Below are 20,326 nucleotides of genomic sequence, written 5' to 3' on the forward strand. Positions count from 1 at the left end.
TTTTTTTTTTTTTTGGTTTTTCGAGACAGGGTTTCTCTGTATAGCCCTGGCTGTCCTGGCACTCACTTTGTAGACCAGGCTGGCCTCGAACTCAGAAATCCGCCTGCCTCTGCCTCCCGAGTGCTGGGATTAAAGGCGTGCGCCACCACGCCCGGCTGGGCTGGTTCACTCTTAAGCAGTTACTAGGTTAAATGTGTGTTGAGGTTTCCAGCTGTCTTTGTTACTTTATGACCCACTTTGAACTTGAATAAGAAAATCTCTTGAATATGCATTTTGTCTAACATCATTTCATGTAGTACAGAATAAATCCAAAACAGCAAGGAGTAGTAAGTCATAGGAAAAGACTTAAAGCAAGAAATACACATGAAATTGATGCATAACAGAACCACATTTATTTAACAATGTGTTCCAGGAATAAGGGACAAATTTCAACAATGTAAAAACTGAAATTACCTTTGTATCAACCTAATACTTGTGATACTTTGTATGACTAGAGATAGACTGTATCTGTTCTGTGATTGACTTGTTTTGCTTAGTATAATGTCCTTGAGGTTCATCTGTTGCCTCCATGTTCTCTTAAAGGCAGGTAAGCAGTTTGGGTACATAATAGGTCTTAAATGGCCTCCCCCCCCCCAAAACCTTCACCCCTACTTCCCACAGTGTGCTGAACTCTCTCACATAAAGCATTAATCAAGAAAATGCCTCACTGATTTGCCTACAGCAATCTGATGGAGGCAATAGTTTAATTAAGGTTCATTCATTGTCAGGTCATTAGCAAACACTGTTACCCCCTGAGCCATCTTGCTGGTACTTGAACTAGTGTTTTAAACAATTCAAAACTAGTAGTGTAGTTCAATAGTAATGCACTTGCTTAGAGTACATGAAGCCTTGCTTTAATCTTTAGCACCATTAAAAAAGAAAATAGTTAAGATGATATAGCTATGTCTTATGGTTCATACCTGTAATCCAGCATTTTTGAGGCTGTGGCAAGACTGCAGTCTGAGGTTTACCTGGGCTATGTAGTGAGATCCTATCTCAAGAAACAAAACCTTAAATGAATACACAAATTTAAAAGAATAAATTGGCTAGTTTGAGCTTACTGGTATTCAGTACTTGGGTAATTTATCAGCTAAAGAAGTAAAAGTTGCATTATAGATAGTCTAGAAAAGAAAATTTCAAATTATTTATTGGGTGCCTGTACTGGCTGGCTTTGTGTGTCAATTTGACATAGGCTAGCATTATCACAGAGAAAGGAGCTTCAGTTGGGGAAGTGCCTCCATGAGTTCCAGCTGTGGGGCATTTTCTTAATTAGTGATTAAGCGGGGAGGGCCCCTTGTGAAGTGGTACCATCTCTGGGCTGGTAGTCTTGGGTTCTATAAGAAAGCAAGCTGAGCAAGCCAGTGAGTAACATCACTCCATGGCCTCTGCATCAGCTCCTGCTTCCTGACCTGCTTGAGTTCCAGTCCTGACTTCCTTTGGTGATGAACAGCAGTGTGGAAGTGTAAGCTGAATAAAACCCTTTCTACCCTGACTAAGACAGTGCCCTACCCAGCTTTATCCATTAGGACAAATTGAAGGATGAAATGCTTTAGAAAGAGACATTCTATATAAAGTGTCTTGTCTTTTTTACCATCTATGATTCTTAGAAAAGCTAATCTAAACTAGTATGGTGTGTGTTGGAGGCTGGGGGTGGGGTGGGCCAGGGTTTCTATGTCTTTTTTTGCTCATATAATGGAGTAGTTACTGAAACTGATTTTATTTGCTTGATGGTAGGGCCCAAGTGCTCTGACTAAGACAGTTCAACCAAGATCCTAAGTCCCTGAGATTCATACTCGGTTGGTTTCTTGGAAGTTTGCATACTTCTTTCTTTGTTTTTTTTCCCCTTTCTTTCCTCCTTCCTTCCCCCTTTTCCGTTTTCACTTTTCCTTTTCTTTTTGGATTCTCCGTAGATATAGTCCAGGATGGCCACTGTTTCTTACCTTCCTAAAAAAAGGAAGAGCTAAACTTTACAAATGATGCGTTAATGAGATACAGGTTTTGCTCTCTCTCTCTCTCCCTCCCTTCCTCCCTCTCTCTCTCTCTCAGTTTAAATTACTAATAAGCTTTCATTGCTTTTAAGTCCATTATTTACACAGAGGCAGGCTCTGGGATTTTAAAAATGTAAAACCTGTTCTTGATAGTGAAGAATTTACAGTGGAGGTGGAGTACAGTGAAAGTTGTGATTTTTAAGTTTTACTGTGACAGTAGTGGGATTTGGGAATTGTGAAGGAGTCAGGTGTTCACCTTCTGGTAGACAGGAAGCTGGGAGAACAGTTGAGCTCCTGAAAAGAAAGCATTACATTGAAAGGTGTGTCTCTAGTGACTTCCTCCAGCCTGTCCCACCTAAGTTTCTGGGATCTAAGTGACCACTTTTCTCTCTGGTCTCCAGTGTGGTCTAAAACTAGTATCATCTCCTTTAGAGACTGCTCTGTAGTGCCATCTAACCCAGACACACCATTGCTCTTTCAATTCCCCTATCTCCTCTCGTGTTTCTATCTGCCTGCCAGCTTCGTCTTTTCAGAATATAAATCACCCCGCCTTCCCTTTGACTCAACACTCTGGTTTCCTATTGCTCCTGAGATAATGGAAATTCATAACATTTTATATAGCTAGACAGAAGTGTCCTTGTAATCTCTTGAAGAGACAATAGGACTCTAATACTTGTATAAGAAAAGAACACTGATTTAGACTTAGGGTGCAGGCTCTAGTTTGTGTTGTATGTCTGGTGAACTATAGCCAGTTCCCATATTTATTTGCATATAGTTGGCTCATGCAGTCTGCAACTAAAGGCAGAGGCATTTGCTTTGTATATGCTGCATTTCTCTTTCCTCTTCCTACAAAACCCCACATGTGACAAAAAGTGGCACAAGAAATAAAGACCCCATCACAGTATTTGAAGTGAGAAATGTGATTAGGTGTGCCTTTGTTTGTGTGTGTGTGTGTGTGTGTGTGTGTATAGAGTGGTTTATCCTTTGTTTGTTTTGTTTTCAAAGCAGGGTTTCTCTGTGTAGTCTTGGCTGTCTTGGAACTTAATCTGTAGACCAGGCTGGCATTAAACTCATGGATCAGCCTGTCCCTGTTTCCAAGTACTGGAATCAAAGGTGTGTTCCACAACTGCCGGCCCCTGATTTATCCTTACTATCCTACTGTACACTTTCTACTTTTAATGTGTAAACGGAAAGTTTTCACTTGTACCTTTTGCAACTAGAGGGGTCCCTTGCTATTTAGAGGGAGTGGTTGGAGTAGCCCCTTGGATACCAAAAATCCATTGATTCCTTATATAAAATGGCAAGGTAATTGACATAACCTGTGAACATCTTTATGCTCCAACTATCTGTATTATACTTAGATTAATTAATACAACAGAGATGCTATGTAAATAGTTGCTGCACTGTTTGTTGTATAATACTGTTGAGGAAAAATGACAATAAGCTTGTACATATTCACCATAGAGGTGCCTGTCATAGTCCTGTTACGTAGTGTGAGAGGGAGGTGTGGGGTAGACAGTGCTCCAAGTGTTGGAAATTGGCTGGGGATATGTGGAATGGCTGGGACTACAGCAGTGTGTGCTTACCCTTCATTTATTGTATTGAGTGTGCATAGTACTAGGACTGAAACAAACTCAGGTTTTGTTGTTGTTGTTGGTTTTTCCTAGTTTTAGTTTTTTCCCACTTAATATTTTTGTTAAGAGGTTTGTTGAACCTATACATGTGAAGCCTGTGGACATGGGGGTAAGGTGTATGATCATTCAGTTGTACGTTGCTTCTATAACAGTGTTTTAAAAAATGTATTCTATGCATTTTATTTGACTTTGTACATATGGGTGTTTGCCTACATATTATGTCTGCACCACTTGGGCGCCTGATGCCTATGGAGTCCAGATGGTGGTGTCCGATCCCCTAGAGTTAAAAGAGTTTACTCCCCTGGAGTTAAAGGAGGATTTGAACCGCCATGTGGGTGCTGGAAGTTGGCCCTGGGTCATCTGGAAGAGCAGCCCTTAATCACCAAGCCACCTCTCTAGCCCCTATTATAGCTTTTAAATAATTAAAAACTTAGTTTTTACTCTAAAAATGTGAGCCCTATGGAGTAAAAACTAGCTTGTGGTATAGTATACATACCACATACATACATATATGAGATCACATATATGTAAACTTGCTACTATTTAAGATTTATAGATAAAAGTATGTGTTTATAAATAAAAATATGTTAAGGAGTGGCAAACTCCTTAAACCCTAGCACTTGGGAGGCAGAGGCAGGTGGATCTTTGAGTTTGAGGCCAGCCTGTTATGGAGTGAGTTCCAGGACAGCCAGGGCTACACTGAGAAACCCTGTCTTGAAAAAAAAAACCAAAAAAACAAAAAAAAACAAAAATTAAATAAAATCACTTAGTGACACATTTCCAGGATTTAGCTATACAGAGTACATGGGCTTTTCTCTACAAATATCAACAGTAAAAATGTTTTGTTCATATCAGTTTGCTTGGGATTAAAAGATCATATTCAAGCTGGTTAGATAAGTGATTATAATATGAAATCATTGCTTTTAGAATAATCATGGGCCAGACTGGGAAGAAATCTGAGAAGGGACCGGTTTGTTGGCGGAAGCGAGTAAAATCAGAGTACATGAGACTGAGACAGCTCAAAAGGTTCAGAAGAGCTGACGAAGTAAAGGTAATTTCATAAGAATGCATATATAATTGAAACTAATTCCTTCCACCCCCAAGTTAAATAGATTTACTTCGAAATGGTACATTTTCAGTCAAGGTCAAAATCGATTGAGACTTGAAAGTAATGGTTCTTGATCTGCCTTAGTTAAAATTATATCATGACTGTTTGGTGCTGTGCTGTGTGCCTCTAATGCCAGCACTTGGGAGGTAGAAGCAGAAGGACCCGAAGTTCAAGACTGGACTGATGAGAGGCTCATCAGGTAAAAGCACTTGCTGTTAAACCCGATGACCTGATTTTGATCCGTGGGACCTTCATGGTGGAAGGAGAGAACCAGGCCTCACAAGTCCTCTGACAGATAGCTATAGAAGCGCTGTAGTATGTAATGCACAGGCCTCTGACAGATAGCTATAGAAGCGCTGTAGTATGTAATGCACAGTCCTCTGACAGATAGCTATAGAAGCGCTGTAGTATGTAATGCACAGTCCTCTGACAGATAGCTATAGAAGCGCTGTAGTATGTAATGCACAGTCCTCTGACAGATAGCTATAGAAGCGCTGTAGTATGTAATGCACAGGCCTCTGACAGATAGCTATAGAAGCGCTGTAGTATGTAATGCACAGTCCTCTGACAGATAGCTATAGAAGCGCTGTAGTATGTAATGCACAGTCCTCTGACAGATAGCTATAGAAGCGCTGTAGTATGTAATGCACAGTCCTCTGACAGATAGCTATAGAAGCGCTGTAGTATGTAATGCACAGTCCTCTGACAGATAGCTATAGAAGCGCTGTAGTATGTAATGCACAGGCACATGAATCAACAATGTAATAAAAAAGAAGCTCAAGATCATCCTGGGATACATGGATTCTTTCTCAAAAAATGAAAAAATATCATGTTCATTAATCATAACATTTAAATTAAGGATTATTCAGCTTGTTGGGAAATCAGTCTTTTCAGTATACCTTTGCAGTGCTTGTATAAACTGAGGACTGAATCACAAAGGCATTTGTTTTATGGCTTTGTGTTTCTAAAGTCATTGTGATTTCTGAAATACAAATTTTAACAAAGAGAGGATGGAAATAATTTCCTGCTCCTCTTTACTTACAAGCAAGTAGGAGTAATGTTTTGTATTTATTACTAGAGTGTGGAGAATTGTAGTATATTGTGTGAATCTGTGTACATTTGAGGACATGGTCATGGTACTTCTGGTGAGTCACTAGATTTTAACCTGCTTTAAAGATGCTACATATTGTAACAATGAACAATTTCTCCTTTGTTTTTAAAAGACTATGTTTAGTTCCAATCGTCAGAAAATTTTGGAAAGAACTGAAACCTTAAACCAAGAGTGGAAGCAGCGGAGGATACAGCCTGTGCACATCATGACTTCTGTGAGCTCATTGCGCGGGACTAGGGAGGTTGGTTAACACAGTGTTGCAACAATTCTCAACACATTTGCTTTCTACTTATTGTAATGTTTATTGCTTATTGAGAAGAATTCACAGACTTCAGGATGTCTCTCTTTCATTGCTACTTGTTTCAGTGTGTATCAGTGGCAGCCTTACCACACTACAATCATTCCTTTAACAGCTTGGTGTGTTTTAGGGTATATTTTGGCTATTTAGGCATACTAGACTTAAAAAAAACTTTGAGATCAAATCTCTAAAATGCTCAGATTAGTATTATTTAGAGCCAGGCTTTCTAACTCACAGTTGCTTTCCTCCCTGTCTCCTAAATAAAAATTAGCCATTTTTAAGAAATATTTCTTTTTATATTTATGATCTAAGAAAGATTCTTATTATCCATTTTGTTTAAAGACTGAGAATTTAAAAAAATTCAGTGTTCCAAGATTGGTGTTTTCTACAGTTACATTTTCTGTGTGAGGGAGATCTTAGTTACCATTAGATAATTTCTTATTTTCAAAGAAAGGCAAAAAATAAAAATCCTATAGTAAGGGTAGGGAGAAATGTAATTATCATCTCAAACAAAAGTCTTATGGTAGAGTTTATTATTAAGTATCGCATCAAAACATACTGCCAGCAAGATGGTAGGGAATGGCCGAGATCTAAATAGAAGAGAGCTGCTTATTAGGATTCTGGTTTGAACATTTCTATTTAGGTGCCTTGTTTTATACAGAAAGATATGATAAAGGGTGTTGAGTGTAAATTCAAGGAAAAGCAAGTGATTTGGAATTAAGATTATACGATCGTAGATTATTCATGAATGCATAAACATGGAGATCACCTTTTTATTCTAGTAATTATCTCAACGAGCATTTTGATATATAACAGTATTATAATAAACAAACCATAATTTGCTGTCACCTGAGGCTTGTGGAGGTTGTGTGACACACAGGCTTCAAAGGCTTCTGTGATGATTCAGTGGCATTTTCACTGATAATACTATATACATGGTGACTTTGGGGATGTTCATGGTGGTATGGTCTTGGTAAGAGTACATGATTTGGAAAAGTTCCTAGTTCTTTATAGTTTTTAGGTGAGAAGTCTTTAAAGTCTGACTTATAATTTTACAAATATTTGTGATTTAAAATTCATGGTTATAATAGTGAACCCCCCGATCTTTTAAAAATCCTTATTTTATGTATATGAGTATTTGTCTACATGCATGTGAATGGACTGTGTGCATGCCTTGTATCTAAAGAGATGAGAAGAAGATATTAGATTTCCCATAATTGGAGTTATGGATAGTTATAAGCTACCTTGTAGGTGCTAGGAGCTGAACTCGGTCCTCTATTAGAGCAGCAAGTACTTTTAAAGTTTAGTCTGCTGTCTTTTTAAAATTTTTGAGTATTTCATTCAGGAGTACTGTCTTTACATGGTTTCCATTCCTCCTCCCCCCATTCCCTCTTAAATTCAGGAGTTCTTTAATTATTCCCCCATCCACACACACACACTGAGTCCATTTAAGTTGCTTGTAGATGTATAATATTTTGAATATTTTATCTTAGTAATTTTGATAAAGAATAAAGAGTTCACATTTTGTCCCTGTGGAGCATTTTAAGCATAATTCCTTGTTATTGAGATTCAGAAATAATCTTAGCAATCTTGGCCACAGAATTTTAATTCAGAATATATTTCCTTTTTTAAAAGGTTTTTATTTTCTATTCTGTGTATATGTGTTTGTGTGTGACTGTGAATGTAAGTACAGTGCCTGGGGAGGCAACAAGAGGACATCAGATCCCTTGAAGTTGAAGTTACAGGCTGTTGTGAGCCACCTGACACGGATCCTGGGAGCTGAGTTTAGGTCCTCTGTAAGAACCACAAAGGCTTTTAATGGTTGAGCCATCTCTTTAATTCCTTTCTCTGTTTTAAAAAAAATATTTCTGACTTGAAGACAGTGATGATATATTATGCATTCATTTTCTTTGGTCTTCAGTTAATCTTTTAAAGAATTACCCAACATCAATATGTCATTAAGCAACACTAAAGAATACATACCTTGTTGCTTATGTGGCTGTTTATCAGAATATAGTTTCCAAGTGACTTGCTTTGTCTTAACAACTAGAAAAACTTGTGAGTCTTCATTTTTTTTTAGCCGGTTTTTTTTTTCTAGGTTTAGTGAAGAAATTGGTATTACCCTTGATGTTCTTAGTGTATTTCTTGTACATCTGTCAATTTTCCCCCCCACTAAAAACTATACGGTGTTTTTTCTTTCTTTCAGTAATTTGTTGTTCCCTGTTTTGAGATAGGATCTCACCATGTAGCTCTAGCTGGCCTGGAACTCACTCTTGTTGACCAGACTGGCTTCAGAGATCCATCTGCTTCTGGGGTTTGAGTGCTGGAATTAAAAGTGCATGGTACCCTGCTTGCCCTGGATTATTTTTTTTGTTAAAAAAAAATTTTTTTATACCGTGAATGCCTTGCTCAGGTAATGCCTTTGTGCTAGGTAAATGACATGATAACAATATGCCAGGCACATGTATAATAAGATGTATTTGTAAGCATCTGTGTCTTATGAAAAGAGAATTTTGGTAAGTGTAGAGTTGTTTGCAATAGAAATAGCATTAGATGTATATAATGATTTTTATATTCATGAAGAGTTTTTAAACTTTTAATATATGTAGATTTGCTCCTCCTAGTAATATTTGAGGTGATTAAAATTATTTGCTTATTGATATTTACAAGTGATTTAAAAAATAAAGTTCTATTAAAATAATAGAATATAACCATTTTTGCTAAAGAAAAACCTAGGTCTATTTTACATGTAAATAAGTACATGATTGCATGGCTTATTGCCTTGTAATGCACATTACTTAGGTGAGTGTCAAGAGAAAGTTCTAGTTACAATTTGTAAGGAAAAAAAATCCTAATGTAGCTAAGGTGTCAGTATACTTTATTCCCCAAACATTGTCATTTAGCAACATTTCAGTACTCTGAAACATCCTTAAGTTCAAAATAGTAGCATATTTCTTGTAATTTTTGAGACCTCAAGGTTTTAAAACTAGTGTGGTGGTATATGCCCTTAGTCCCAGCAGGCACAGTCCCCATAGCTCAGCCATGTGACTGTGGCAGTCCCTGCCCCTGCGGCTTCACTGCTCTGGTCTCATACTTTCTCCATGTTTCCAGTGAAGCTTGTACCACTGGGCAAGGAAAGACCATTTGAGAGAAGCTTTCATTGGGCTTAGTGTTGCAATAACAGGGAAGAAGGCGCAGGAGAGTATCTTCTAGCCCACTCACTGAGCTTTAATAGCCTGCTGGCATAGCTGAAGAAAGGCTGTTTGGATCAGTCTCATCATGCATTTATTTTGGACCAATCAGCCTTGCCTCTTAACTATGACTGGTGTTAATGGAGGTTTGTATATGGTACCAGTAGTACCTAGCCTTGTATTTAGTCACAGTCAAAGTAGTCCCTTTGGCTAGATGACTTGGGGAAAGTGATCCCTGTCTGGCCTAGGTGAAACTGGTTGCAGTGTCATCTGGAGTTCATCCAGGCTTGTGATGGCTAAAAGTTTGATACTATCTCAAAACAGCCCTGGCTGCCTTCGGAAGCGAGGGCTGTCAGCTATGATCATGCTGTAGTCATTTTAAGATGTCTAAGGTGTGACCTAGACACCTGGTACTGACATTAAGGGGTAATTCATTATAGTCAAGGCAGCCAAGAATTGTCCAACAGCTGAGAATTAGGAAGTCAAATTGTCTTATTGCTAGCTGTCTGCTTCTTACAGGAAATGAACAAACAACTTAATGTCATTTTTTGAAAGAATGCACCTTAGTTTTTTTACATTTTATTTATGTATTTATTTATTCATTTATTTTTGTGTGTGTATGTGGGAGTTAGCTCTTTCCACCATGCATAGTAAGGCATGGTAGCAGGTTTGTTTTTTACCCTCAGAACCATCCTACAGGCCCACTAATAGTGATTTTAAACATACTGTCCCAGGGGAAACGGGCCCTCTCATCTGTCTCACTCCCACTAGCTCTATATGGAAATGCCTCTTTACACAGGATATTGTTAGAGTGATAGATACAAGTTGTGTTACAGTTTGCCTTAACTCAGAGATGTTGAGTGTTTTGCCTGCATGTGTGTTTGCATATGTGTGCCTCATACCTGAGAAATGAAGAAGAGGATGGGCTTGGAGTTACAGAGACTTACTTGTAAGATCCCATGTGGGTGATGACAGCTGAACAGTCAGTGATCTTAACCATCTAGAGATCACTTTAGGCCCCATTATAAACTTCCTAACTTCCTTCCTTCCTTCCTTCCTTCCTTCCTTCCTTCCTTCCTTCCTTCCTTCCTTCCTTCCTTCCTTCCTCCCTCCCTCCCTCCCTCCCTCCCTCCCTCCCTCCTTCCCGTGTGTGTGTGTGTGTGTGTGTGTGTGTGTGTGTGTGTGTCTGTGTGTGTCTGTGTGTGTGTATGCATACTGCTGGATGCTTTAAAATTTTTATTTTATGTTTATGGTATTTTGCTTGCATATATGTCTGTTCATCACTTGTGTGCCTGGTGTCCGTGAGGTCAGAAGAGGGTGTCGGATACCCTGGTCTGGAGTTTGGATACTTGTAGACCACCATGCAAGCTCTGGGAGTTAAACCTGGAATTAATCCTTAAAGAGCAGCTAGTGCTCTTAACCACTGAGCCGTCTTTCCACCTTCTTTTTGTTTTGAACTTATTTTGGCATTTGGCCCAAGTTAGATTGGGGTTTAGTTTTTTTTTTTTTTTTTTTAATTCTTCACATTTTCATGTTATCCCTGATATATTTGGTTATACTTTAACTAACTTTTTTTATTTTTATGTTCCTCAAGGGCTTAGAAAGTCTTCTGGATTATAAAATACACATCTTTTAGTTTTCTGTTTTTGGTTTTGTATTCTATGAACTACTTAACCCATAGGCATTTTCATGGCATAAACTGTGTGGAGGTAGGGTGAACTTTTTTTGTTTAGCTGTCTAGTTGCTTCAGTACTATGTTGACTAGTCAGTCAGCAGTAAAGAGCACTTAACTACCTGTTGGCAAAATTAGCAGAAGCTGCTGACACTACAGGATCTCCTGTGCCAGAATCTAAATGTAGCTCACTCTATGGTTACGGCAGCCTTGTCTGTGTTTAGTCTCTGTTGCTCTGTTTCATTCAGTTTTTGAAATAGATTTGCTGCCGTAACTTGTACATAGTGTGAACTCACATAATATTGTGTTTGTCATTTAGTCTTTCCTTTTAGTTGTAGTAACAGTTTAGTTTTCTTTCCATGACACTATTATTGATGTAGATACTTAAGACTGCACATACACATGTCTTGGTGTCCCATTGTCTATCCTCTGCCCCCTTCCTGCTTTCTTCTCTTCCAAGTGTTTTAATTTAATACTCTCCACCCCCACCCCCCACCCCCCACCTCCATGATTTAGATTTATGTTTGAGACAGGGTTTCATAGTCTGGGCTCACCTTGAACCCTTGAAGTCCTTATTCCTCTGTCTATCAAGTGATAGGACTATAGGCACCTGCCATCACACCTAGCTTTTTGAGTATTTTGTAGTTTATGTCTTAGTACTGGCTTTGTGATCTCCAGTGTTTTAACAAAACTGGTTTTTAGCAGAAGAGCATGTAATTTTGGGTATATTTTACCCTTATGGCCTAGTCAGATTGTCTTGGGTTTTGTCATAGGATTAGGATCATTGTTTATGATCCCCATCATTTAGGTCAAGCTTCTGAAGAGGATGCAAAGAAGAGTGTTAAGGAGCCTAATTATATTGGCTAGGGTTCTCTAGAGGAACAGAACGTGAAGAATGAATCAGACTGTTTGTCTATGTAAAGGTACAGAGTTAGTATAATGACTTACAGGCTATGGTCCAGCTAGTCCAACAATGACTATCCACCAACAGAAGGTCCAAGAATCTAGTAGTTGTTCAGTCCATGAGGCTGTCTTATCTGGTCTTTAGTATATGCTGGAGTGCTAAAGAAGTAGGCTCTCATGCCAGTGAAAGAATGGACTTGCCAGTGAGAGCAAGAATAATCAGAGAACAAGCTTCCTCCTTCCATGTATAGGCAGCCAGCAGTATGGCCTAGATCAAAGATGAATCTTTCTACCCCAAAGATCCAAATTAGAAGCAGGTCTCCCACTTCAAATAATTTACTTATGAAAAAAATTTCTCATGGGTAGGCCTAGCCATTTGGGTTTTAGTTAATTTCAAGTGTAGTCAACTTGACAGCCAAGACTAAAAATCATAAGTCCATCTCTTATCAACCTGGCACACAATCATATCTTTTGATATCATGCTTAATTTCCAAATGAAAACAATAACCAGGTCATATTTACACTTAACATGATATAATTATCCTTTATACAAACACATTATAAACTTAGAATAGGTGGCAATGTTCCTTGAGGGACATTCTTTTTTTTTTTTTTTTTTTGGTTTTTCTTTTTTTTTTTTTTGGTTTTTCGAGACAGGGTTTCTCTGTATAGCCCTGGCTGTCCTGGAACTCACTTTGTAGACCAGGCTGGCCTCGAACTCAGAAATCTGCCTGCCTCTGCCTCCCGAGTGCTGGGATTAAAGGCGTGCGCCACCACGCCCGGCTTGAGGGACATTCTTTTAGGATATCACACTTAAAAATAATGTCCACTGGTAGTCTCTTAATTGATGCTACATTTCATGATAAATTGAGGAAAGAAAACACAAATATCTTTATATTCTAAACAAAAATATATCAGAAACACTTATGTAAATTATAATTATTATCTCTGTAACTGGTTATGTAGCCTTAGCTGACATTTATTTATTCATTTGTTTATACTTTTGATTCTTTGTAAATTTCAAATCATGTACCCCAACCCCACCCATCTTCCTTTTTTTTTTTTTTTTTTGAGACAGGGTTTCTCTGTGTAGCCCTGGCTGTCCTGGAACTCACTCTGTAGACCAGGCTGGCCTCGAACTCAGAAATTCACCTGCCTCTGCCTCCTGAGTGCTGGGATTAAAGTGAGTGCCAGGGCTACACAGAGAAACCCTGTCTCAGAAAAAAAAAAAAAAAGCAAAAACCCACCCATCTTCCTATCCCTTCCGTCTTTGTAACATCCTCACCAAAAGGAAAAAAATAGGGAAACTGTAGTATATCAAAGTGTGTCACACAGTATACCCTTTTGCCTACCCATCTTTACTTGCAAATGTTCATTGCAATGAGCCATTGGTCTGGTTCAAGGTGTTTGGCTTCTGCTATATTGTGAATACTGGATTCTCATCAGGACCTCTCTTAGATATCTTGGTTTTGTCCTGTGTCATGGAGATCCTGGAGCTTTGGATCTGTAGGATCAGCCTAAAGGCTTTTATTTTTTAAATATAAAAATTTATAGCCCACCGACCAAAGGTAGAGGAGGAAAATGGCTAATAGGACAAGGGGTACATGGACCTGTTTGGAACAGTTTCTTGGGACTATTCCAATCTTCGTTGTCTACAGACAAGTTCACTAGAGAAACATCAAATGCACATCAACCAGTGGCTCAATCCAGAAGAAACCACCAGGCTCTGCCAAATGGCATGAGTCTGCCGAAGCTACAAGAAGCAGCCAGAACACCACCAGAAGTTCTTTGGTACACTTGTCTCTATGAAGCACAACAAGTGAAGATCATGGAAGAAAGCAAGGCGCACCAATGCAATAGCATCATCAGCAAAGACCAGTGTCTGGGAAGCCCAAGGAAGACCAGCAAGGAGAACCAATGCCAGAGTGTTGTCCACTGTCTGTTGGGTTATATTTATACTCTTTCTAAAACATGTGTCCTCTCAAATGCCCACTCCAACAAAATATCATATGCCATTTCACCAGACAGCTTCCAGAAAAATACCACATGTCTGTTCTTAGCAAAACATCCTCCCTCATAAGACAGCTTTAAGAAAAATATCATTGGACACATTTGAGTCTCCAACAAAGACAGAAATTACCACTTCACCAGTCCCTTCATTCTCTCTGGCAGTTCAGAGATGGTGTAGATGTTGGGCTTGGTTAACTCAAAGCCCTGGATCTGGGCCTGGTTGGTGGCTAAGTGGTCAGGCTGCCACTTAGCTGGTATTTATAATTACCTTTCTCTGTTACCCATTCTGTGTTTCCTCCATATTCAGAAAGCACCTTAGTGGGTTTTTCCATTGACTTTAACCACAGTCAGTGTTAACACCAAGAGAGTGTAGTAACTCCAAGAGATGCCCTGAAGGATCTCTCCTGCTCTCCAGACATACTCCTCCTTACCTCTGTCGTGGAGAAGCAACCCAATTTCTTCTTTTTAGTCTGAATCAGTAACCCCTCCTGACACTGTTACTCCTTTCTTAACCTGTTGGTTTAAGGGCATCAGAAGCTCAAAGAGGCCTAAATTCAAAGAGGCCTAGGGGACATCTGAGCTTCCAATGGGATGTTTGTTGTGGCTCTTGGCAAGAATGTTCCCCTCTCTGAAACCAGAATTCCTAGACCAGCAGAATTTAAGGTCATGGGAACAAGAAGCAAACATTTTCCTAGTGGGTCACTAGGCATGATAGTGAGTGGAACTATTCCCTTTTCCACTCCTTGGTTTCTAGACACAGGGATCCTTGCTCTGGGAGATGTACCATATATTGGATGCTGATTCAAAGCATATAGCATCTTCTAGAGAACACCTGCCCCAGCCTTCCAAGGGTGCTGACAATTAATTAGTGTTGTAACTGTTTTCATAAGACCATTACATCTTTCTTTTGAGCCAACTGCTTCAGGATAGTAGGGAACATGGTAAGACTAGTGGATTCTATGATCTTAGGCCCACTGTTCTACTTCGCAGGTATGACATGAGTTCCTTGGTCAGATTCAATACTGTATGAAATACCAAGATGGTGGCTATAGCATTCTGTTAAGTCCACAGATGATAGTTTTGGAAGAAGCATTACGCACAGGAAAGCCAAATTCACAACCAGTATAAGTATTCCATTAGGGACAAAGTGTTATATTTCTATGGAAGATGTGGTTCAATGTAGTCAGTCTGCTACCAGGTTGTTAACTGTTATCTCAGGGTACAGTTCCATATCTGGGCCTCAGTATTGGTTGCAGATCTGGCACTTAGCAGCAGCTATAGCCAGTTCACTCTTGGTGAATGGCAGTCTGTGTTTTCAAGCTCACGTATCATCCCCATCTCTGCCACCATGGCCTCTTTTTTTTATGTGTCCATTGGGTAGTGACAGAGATGGCTAGGAAAAGAGGCTTTATCCACTTGATTATTGAGCTCCTCCAGCTGAAGTCAACTTTTGATGAGTATTTACATGGGGCACCAAGTATCTTCACATTCTTCACCCATTTGGAGAAATCTGTCTACATACTTAGTCCCCAGATGTTTTTCTTACTAATCTTTTAATCATGGTTTTTCCAAGTCCCTGACTGTTCAACCAATTCAATGTCTACAAACCATGAATCAGTGAACAATCACACATCTGACCATTTCTCCTGTTCAAAACACCATGTGTACTGCCTGAAGTTCTGCCTTAGTGAAGATTTCCTTTCACTGGTGACTTTCAGGGTTGTTCCAGAAGTTGTCATGCTGCAACTGTCCACTTCTGGTTGGTGCTTGCACAATATGCAGAACATCAGTAAAGTAGGCCCTAGTCTTTTCTTCTCTTAGTCAGTTAGTCATATGAGGCTATATATACATGTATGTTTGGGAGCAGGTGGCATTGTAACAGGGATAGAAACCTTAGGCATTTGAACAACTTCTTGGGTAACTTGTTTGTGCTTTCAGGACCTGCTCAGGCCTGATCATATGTATACCGCTTCTGTTGGATAATGGATTGCTACTGTGCATGTTCTATTTCATGGTATGGTCAGTAAGATAATACCTAGCTCATGATGGGCAGCTTGGGTAGTATTGTAACTTGGTGTCACATTGTCAAATGTTCGATTTCCACTAAAGCCCAAGCAGTCCAAGAGCTCTCAAAGAGAGGATACTTGTCTTTCAGATGATGGTAGACCCTTGCTCCAAAGTGTCTTCTGTGATTCATCTATAGAGGCCTGCCAATTTTCCAAACAGCATCCCTATTTGCCACTGACACCTCAAAGTATCATCAGCTCTGCTAGATCATATGGTCCAAATGGTAGTGTAGTCTGCGCACAGCGGCCTGGACCTGTTAAAGAGCCTTTTCCTGTTCCAGGCCCCACTCAAAGCTAGCAGTTTTCTGAGTCACTTGGTATATAGGCTGGACTAACACACTAGTGTCTCCAGAATTCATATAGGCTCACTAAACATTGTGCTTCTTTCTTGGTGGTGGAAGGGGCCAGATACAATAACTTATTCTTCATCTTAGAATATCTCTTTATGTCCCATAAGAGTGGACTCCTAAGTATTTCACTGAGGTAGAAGGCCTTTGAATTTTGGCTGGATTTATTTCCCATTCTTTGATTCACATGTGTTAGCAACAAGTCCAAAGTGGTTGCTACTTCCTGCTCATTTGGTCCAGTCAGCATAATGTTGCCAATTTAGTGAACCATATGATACTCTGCAAAAGAGACAGACGATTAAGATCCCTTAGAAGTAAGTTATGACTCAGGGCTGGAGAGGTGATAGATTCCCTCAAGGAAAACTGTAAAGGTATACTGCTGGCCTTGCCAACTGAAAGCTGATTGCTTCTGGTGGGCCTTATGGACAGACAGGTACTGAGAAAGTTAATTGTTAGATCAATAGCTGTATGCCATATACCAGGAATTTGTTAATCTGCTCAAATAAGGACGTTGGTACAGCAGCACAATCAGAGTTACTACCTGATGTAGTTTTAGATAGTCAACTGTCATTCTTCATGTCTGCCTGTCTTCTGCACTGGCCAGATAGGAGAGTTAGAGGGAATTGTGGTGGGAACCACTACTTCTGTTTCTTTTCAAGTCCTTGATGGTGGTACTAATTTCTGCAGTTCTTCCAGGGATATGATACTGTTTTTGATTAGCTGTTCTCTCTGGCAGAGGCAACTCTAAAAGACTTCCATTTACCCTTTCTAACCACAATAGCCCTCACTACATAGGTCAGGGAACCAGTGTGGGCATCCTGCCAACATCTAAGAATATCTATTTCAATTATACATCTGGGACTGGGGAAATAACCAAAGGATGAGTTCAGGGGATGTACTGTACCTACTGTGAGTCGGACTTCAGCCAAAACTCCATTAATCACCTGACCTTCATAGGGCCCCACTTAATTGGAAGGCTATAATGCTTCTTGGGGTCTCTTGGAACCAGTGTCAATTCATAACCAGTATCCAATAGATCCTGGGAAGTCTGATTGTTTCCTTTCCTCCAGTGTACAGTTAACCTTGTAAAAGGCTGTAGGGCCCTCTGGGAGAGGACTTGAGAACAGTTAAGAGTGAAACTTTTGGGTATTTTATCAAGGTCTTTCTTCAGGGGAACCTGGCAGTCCCCTCATTCAAGGCGTTCTGGTTTGGCAAACTGGCTCAAGTCTAGAAATTGGCTTATGGGCTGATTTCCTTTTGCCATGATCCAATTATAGGCTTTATTAGTTATTAGAGAATTTTTCTGCTTACATAGATCAAACAAAAATACAATAGGTTTCCTAAAATGTTTCATGCCTGGACATAATATGATTGATTAGCCAGTACCAAAGGTCCATACGAATCATACCACCATAAAAATCAGATTTTCTGTGTTACCTATTAAAAGTTAGGTCATTATGGACATAGTTTTATCTGTGCTACCCAAACCATAACTACAGTCACATTGTCTTTGTTGATTCAGTGCTGCTACTTGGCCCCATGCTACCTCAGGGCCCAATTAGACCCACTGAATTAAATTCATTCAACTGAACAGCAGTGCTTCAGACCCTAGGTCTGACACAAGGAAAAGGGCTACAACAAAGCTCTTCAAATGGGCTGGTACCCCTCACCATTTTTGGTCTTACAGGACTGGTGAAGGTCATGTCTTCTGGGACTTCCCAGGAGGATTAGGTGTCACACAGCATACTCTTGAGAATCTGAGGGTTCAGTGTTCTCAGCTTCAATAGGGTCCTCCTACATATCTGCATATCAAGTATAGGATCCTATTCTTTACCAGTAATGCCCTTAATTTTAACACCCTCTGAGGCTGGGATTTGAATTTTATTTGTAATTTATTCAGTCTTATAATGGGGGCTTTGGTTTGATTTTTCTGTAACTTGAGCTCTATGGCTGCTAGAGAGAAGATCTCTTCCAGGGCATACTTAGAAACCTTTGTCAGTGGTTCTCAACCTTCCTAAAACTGCAGCTCTTAATATACTTCCTCATGTTGTGGTAAACCCTAACTATAAAATTATTGCATTGCTAAGTCATAAGTGTAATTGTGCTGCTGTTATGAATTGTAATGTAAATATCTGATATGGTATGTATCTGATATGTGACCCCCCCCCCCCCCCCAAAGGAGTTACGATCCACAGGCTGAAAGCTACTGCTTTAGACTAAACCTACAGTTGGTCAGTTTTATTTTTATTGTTGAGTTCATTGGTGAATTCACTAAATTCTGAGATGATAGAAGTTGATTAATTTTATCGTGAAGCTCATTCTTTCCCATTGTCAGTTTATCTAGTGATGCTAAGGTCAACTGACCAGTGTCATCCTTTTCCTTATTTTTCCACAAAATTGTCCAAAGTTTTATATACAGAGTCACCAAATCCATTGCCTCTCACATTTGGTGAATCAGGATAATCAAATGTATTTGTCTCCTTAATTTGTAAAATAGTACACATAATGGGCTTTCATCATTCAGGACTCTCTGAGCTTACATGAAAGGCTTCAGTAACTAGTATTGACAAAGTGAGATGCCTATTTTAGAAAGATACTTAAAGTTTCATCCTTATATTTTTGTTGCTCTAGAACCACTTCTGGTACCAAAATCTGTCAGAGTTCTCTAGAACTCGATGGATGGATGAATGGATGGATGGTTACATCCATCCAGGAGATTTATTAGAATGTTTTCCAGGCTGTGGTCCAGCTATTCCAACAATGGCTATCTACAAATGGAAGGTACAAGAATCTAGAAGTTGTTAAGTCATTGAAGCCTGATGTTTTAGCTGGTCATTAGTGTACGCCTGAATCCCGAAGAAGTATGCTCTGATGCCAGTGAAGGACTCAAGATCCAGGGCAAGCAGGCAGAGAACACGTTTCCTTCTTCCATGTCCTTTATATAGGCTGGTCTCAATAGAAAATTCCCTGCCAGCCAAGGCTACACAGAGAGACTCTATCTCAAAGCAAAAAACAACAAAAATACTCCCCTCCCTCAGCATGCATACACACACACACACACACACACACACACACACACACACACACAGAGAAATGCTTGTACATTTCTGCTAGGAAGAAGTGTAAGAGTGATATTAGATGAAAGTGAAATCCAAGATAATTTCCTTTTGTTACAAGGGAGACTCCAGTATGCAATGGCTTTTTGACATAAATGTATAATATCAAAAATGGAAGCAGTTTATAATCTGGAATAGACTACTGTTTATTCCCTAGGTTTCATTAAATACTTGCCTGAAGATGTTAGGCCCATTTTTGTTTTTATTTCTGACCCTCTTGTTTGAGAGATACTTTTTCTCAAGAATGTCCCCTTCAGTCTTCTTCCTCTGCCCTTCCAACTGGTTATCAAGCCATGTTTGCTGTTGAGCTTCCTCAATACATGCTGCTTAACTCATTCCTTTTTTTTCCTTCTTGCTTCACCAGAAAGCGGTCTTGAATTTAAATATGTATATTGCCCTTACCATAAGGCCTAGCTAATTAAAAACTTGGACTTTGTTTTCCCTTTCTTTCCTTAAGTCCTGAAGAAAAATTAAGGTAGTCTTGGAAGTAATCTTCAGCTTCCCTTTGAGGTTGACGATAGCTGATGTCTCCTCTTCACTCTCTCCTGGGCTGGTGGCCTCCCTGGGTTGAGAGTAGCTGATGCCTTTCACTCACATTCTCTTCCCGGGCTATGGCTTTCTGCTTCTTCTTTGTTCTCATATGGAGAAATAGGAAATAGGAGTATGTTTGAAAATAATGACAGTTCATGGTGTCTGAGTATGAACTAACTGAATGAGCCAGTGAGTATTCAAGAATGTATGATCGATCACACCACCCAGTACAGTAGCTGGTGTGATATAACTCCCGTGGACTTTTTTGCAGCTGGGTTTAACTGCCTTCATGCTAAGGGTCATTCAGAGGTG

At 39.5% G+C, this 20,326-nt stretch overlaps 1 protein-coding gene across 9 annotated transcripts in view; it reads left to right on the forward strand.

Moving 5' to 3' along the window:
- The window catches only part of Ezh2 (enhancer of zeste 2 polycomb repressive complex 2 subunit), a 63,449-nt gene that overhangs the window by 13,009 nt on the left and 30,114 nt on the right, over positions 1–20,326 (forward strand). For 7 of the 9 annotated variants that reach the window (XM_085840641.1, XM_085840648.1, XM_085840642.1 and 4 more), the window contains exons 2-3: positions 4,589–4,712; positions 5,993–6,121. In XM_085840641.1, coding sequence (XP_085696767.1) covers positions 4,596–4,712; positions 5,993–6,121 — 246 coding nt within the window. In that variant the 5' untranslated portion in view covers positions 4,589–4,595. The remainder of the gene's footprint in view (positions 1–4,588; positions 4,713–5,992; positions 6,122–20,326) is intronic. The other 2 variants (XM_085840647.1, XM_085840649.1) reach the window with 1 other exon arrangement.

The sequence above is a fragment of the Mus caroli genome, unplaced genomic scaffold (assembly GCF_978045245.1).
Source record: "Mus caroli unplaced genomic scaffold, Mus_caroli_1 scaffold_7, whole genome shotgun sequence".
Taxonomy (NCBI): Eukaryota; Metazoa; Chordata; class Mammalia; order Rodentia; family Muridae; genus Mus; species Mus caroli.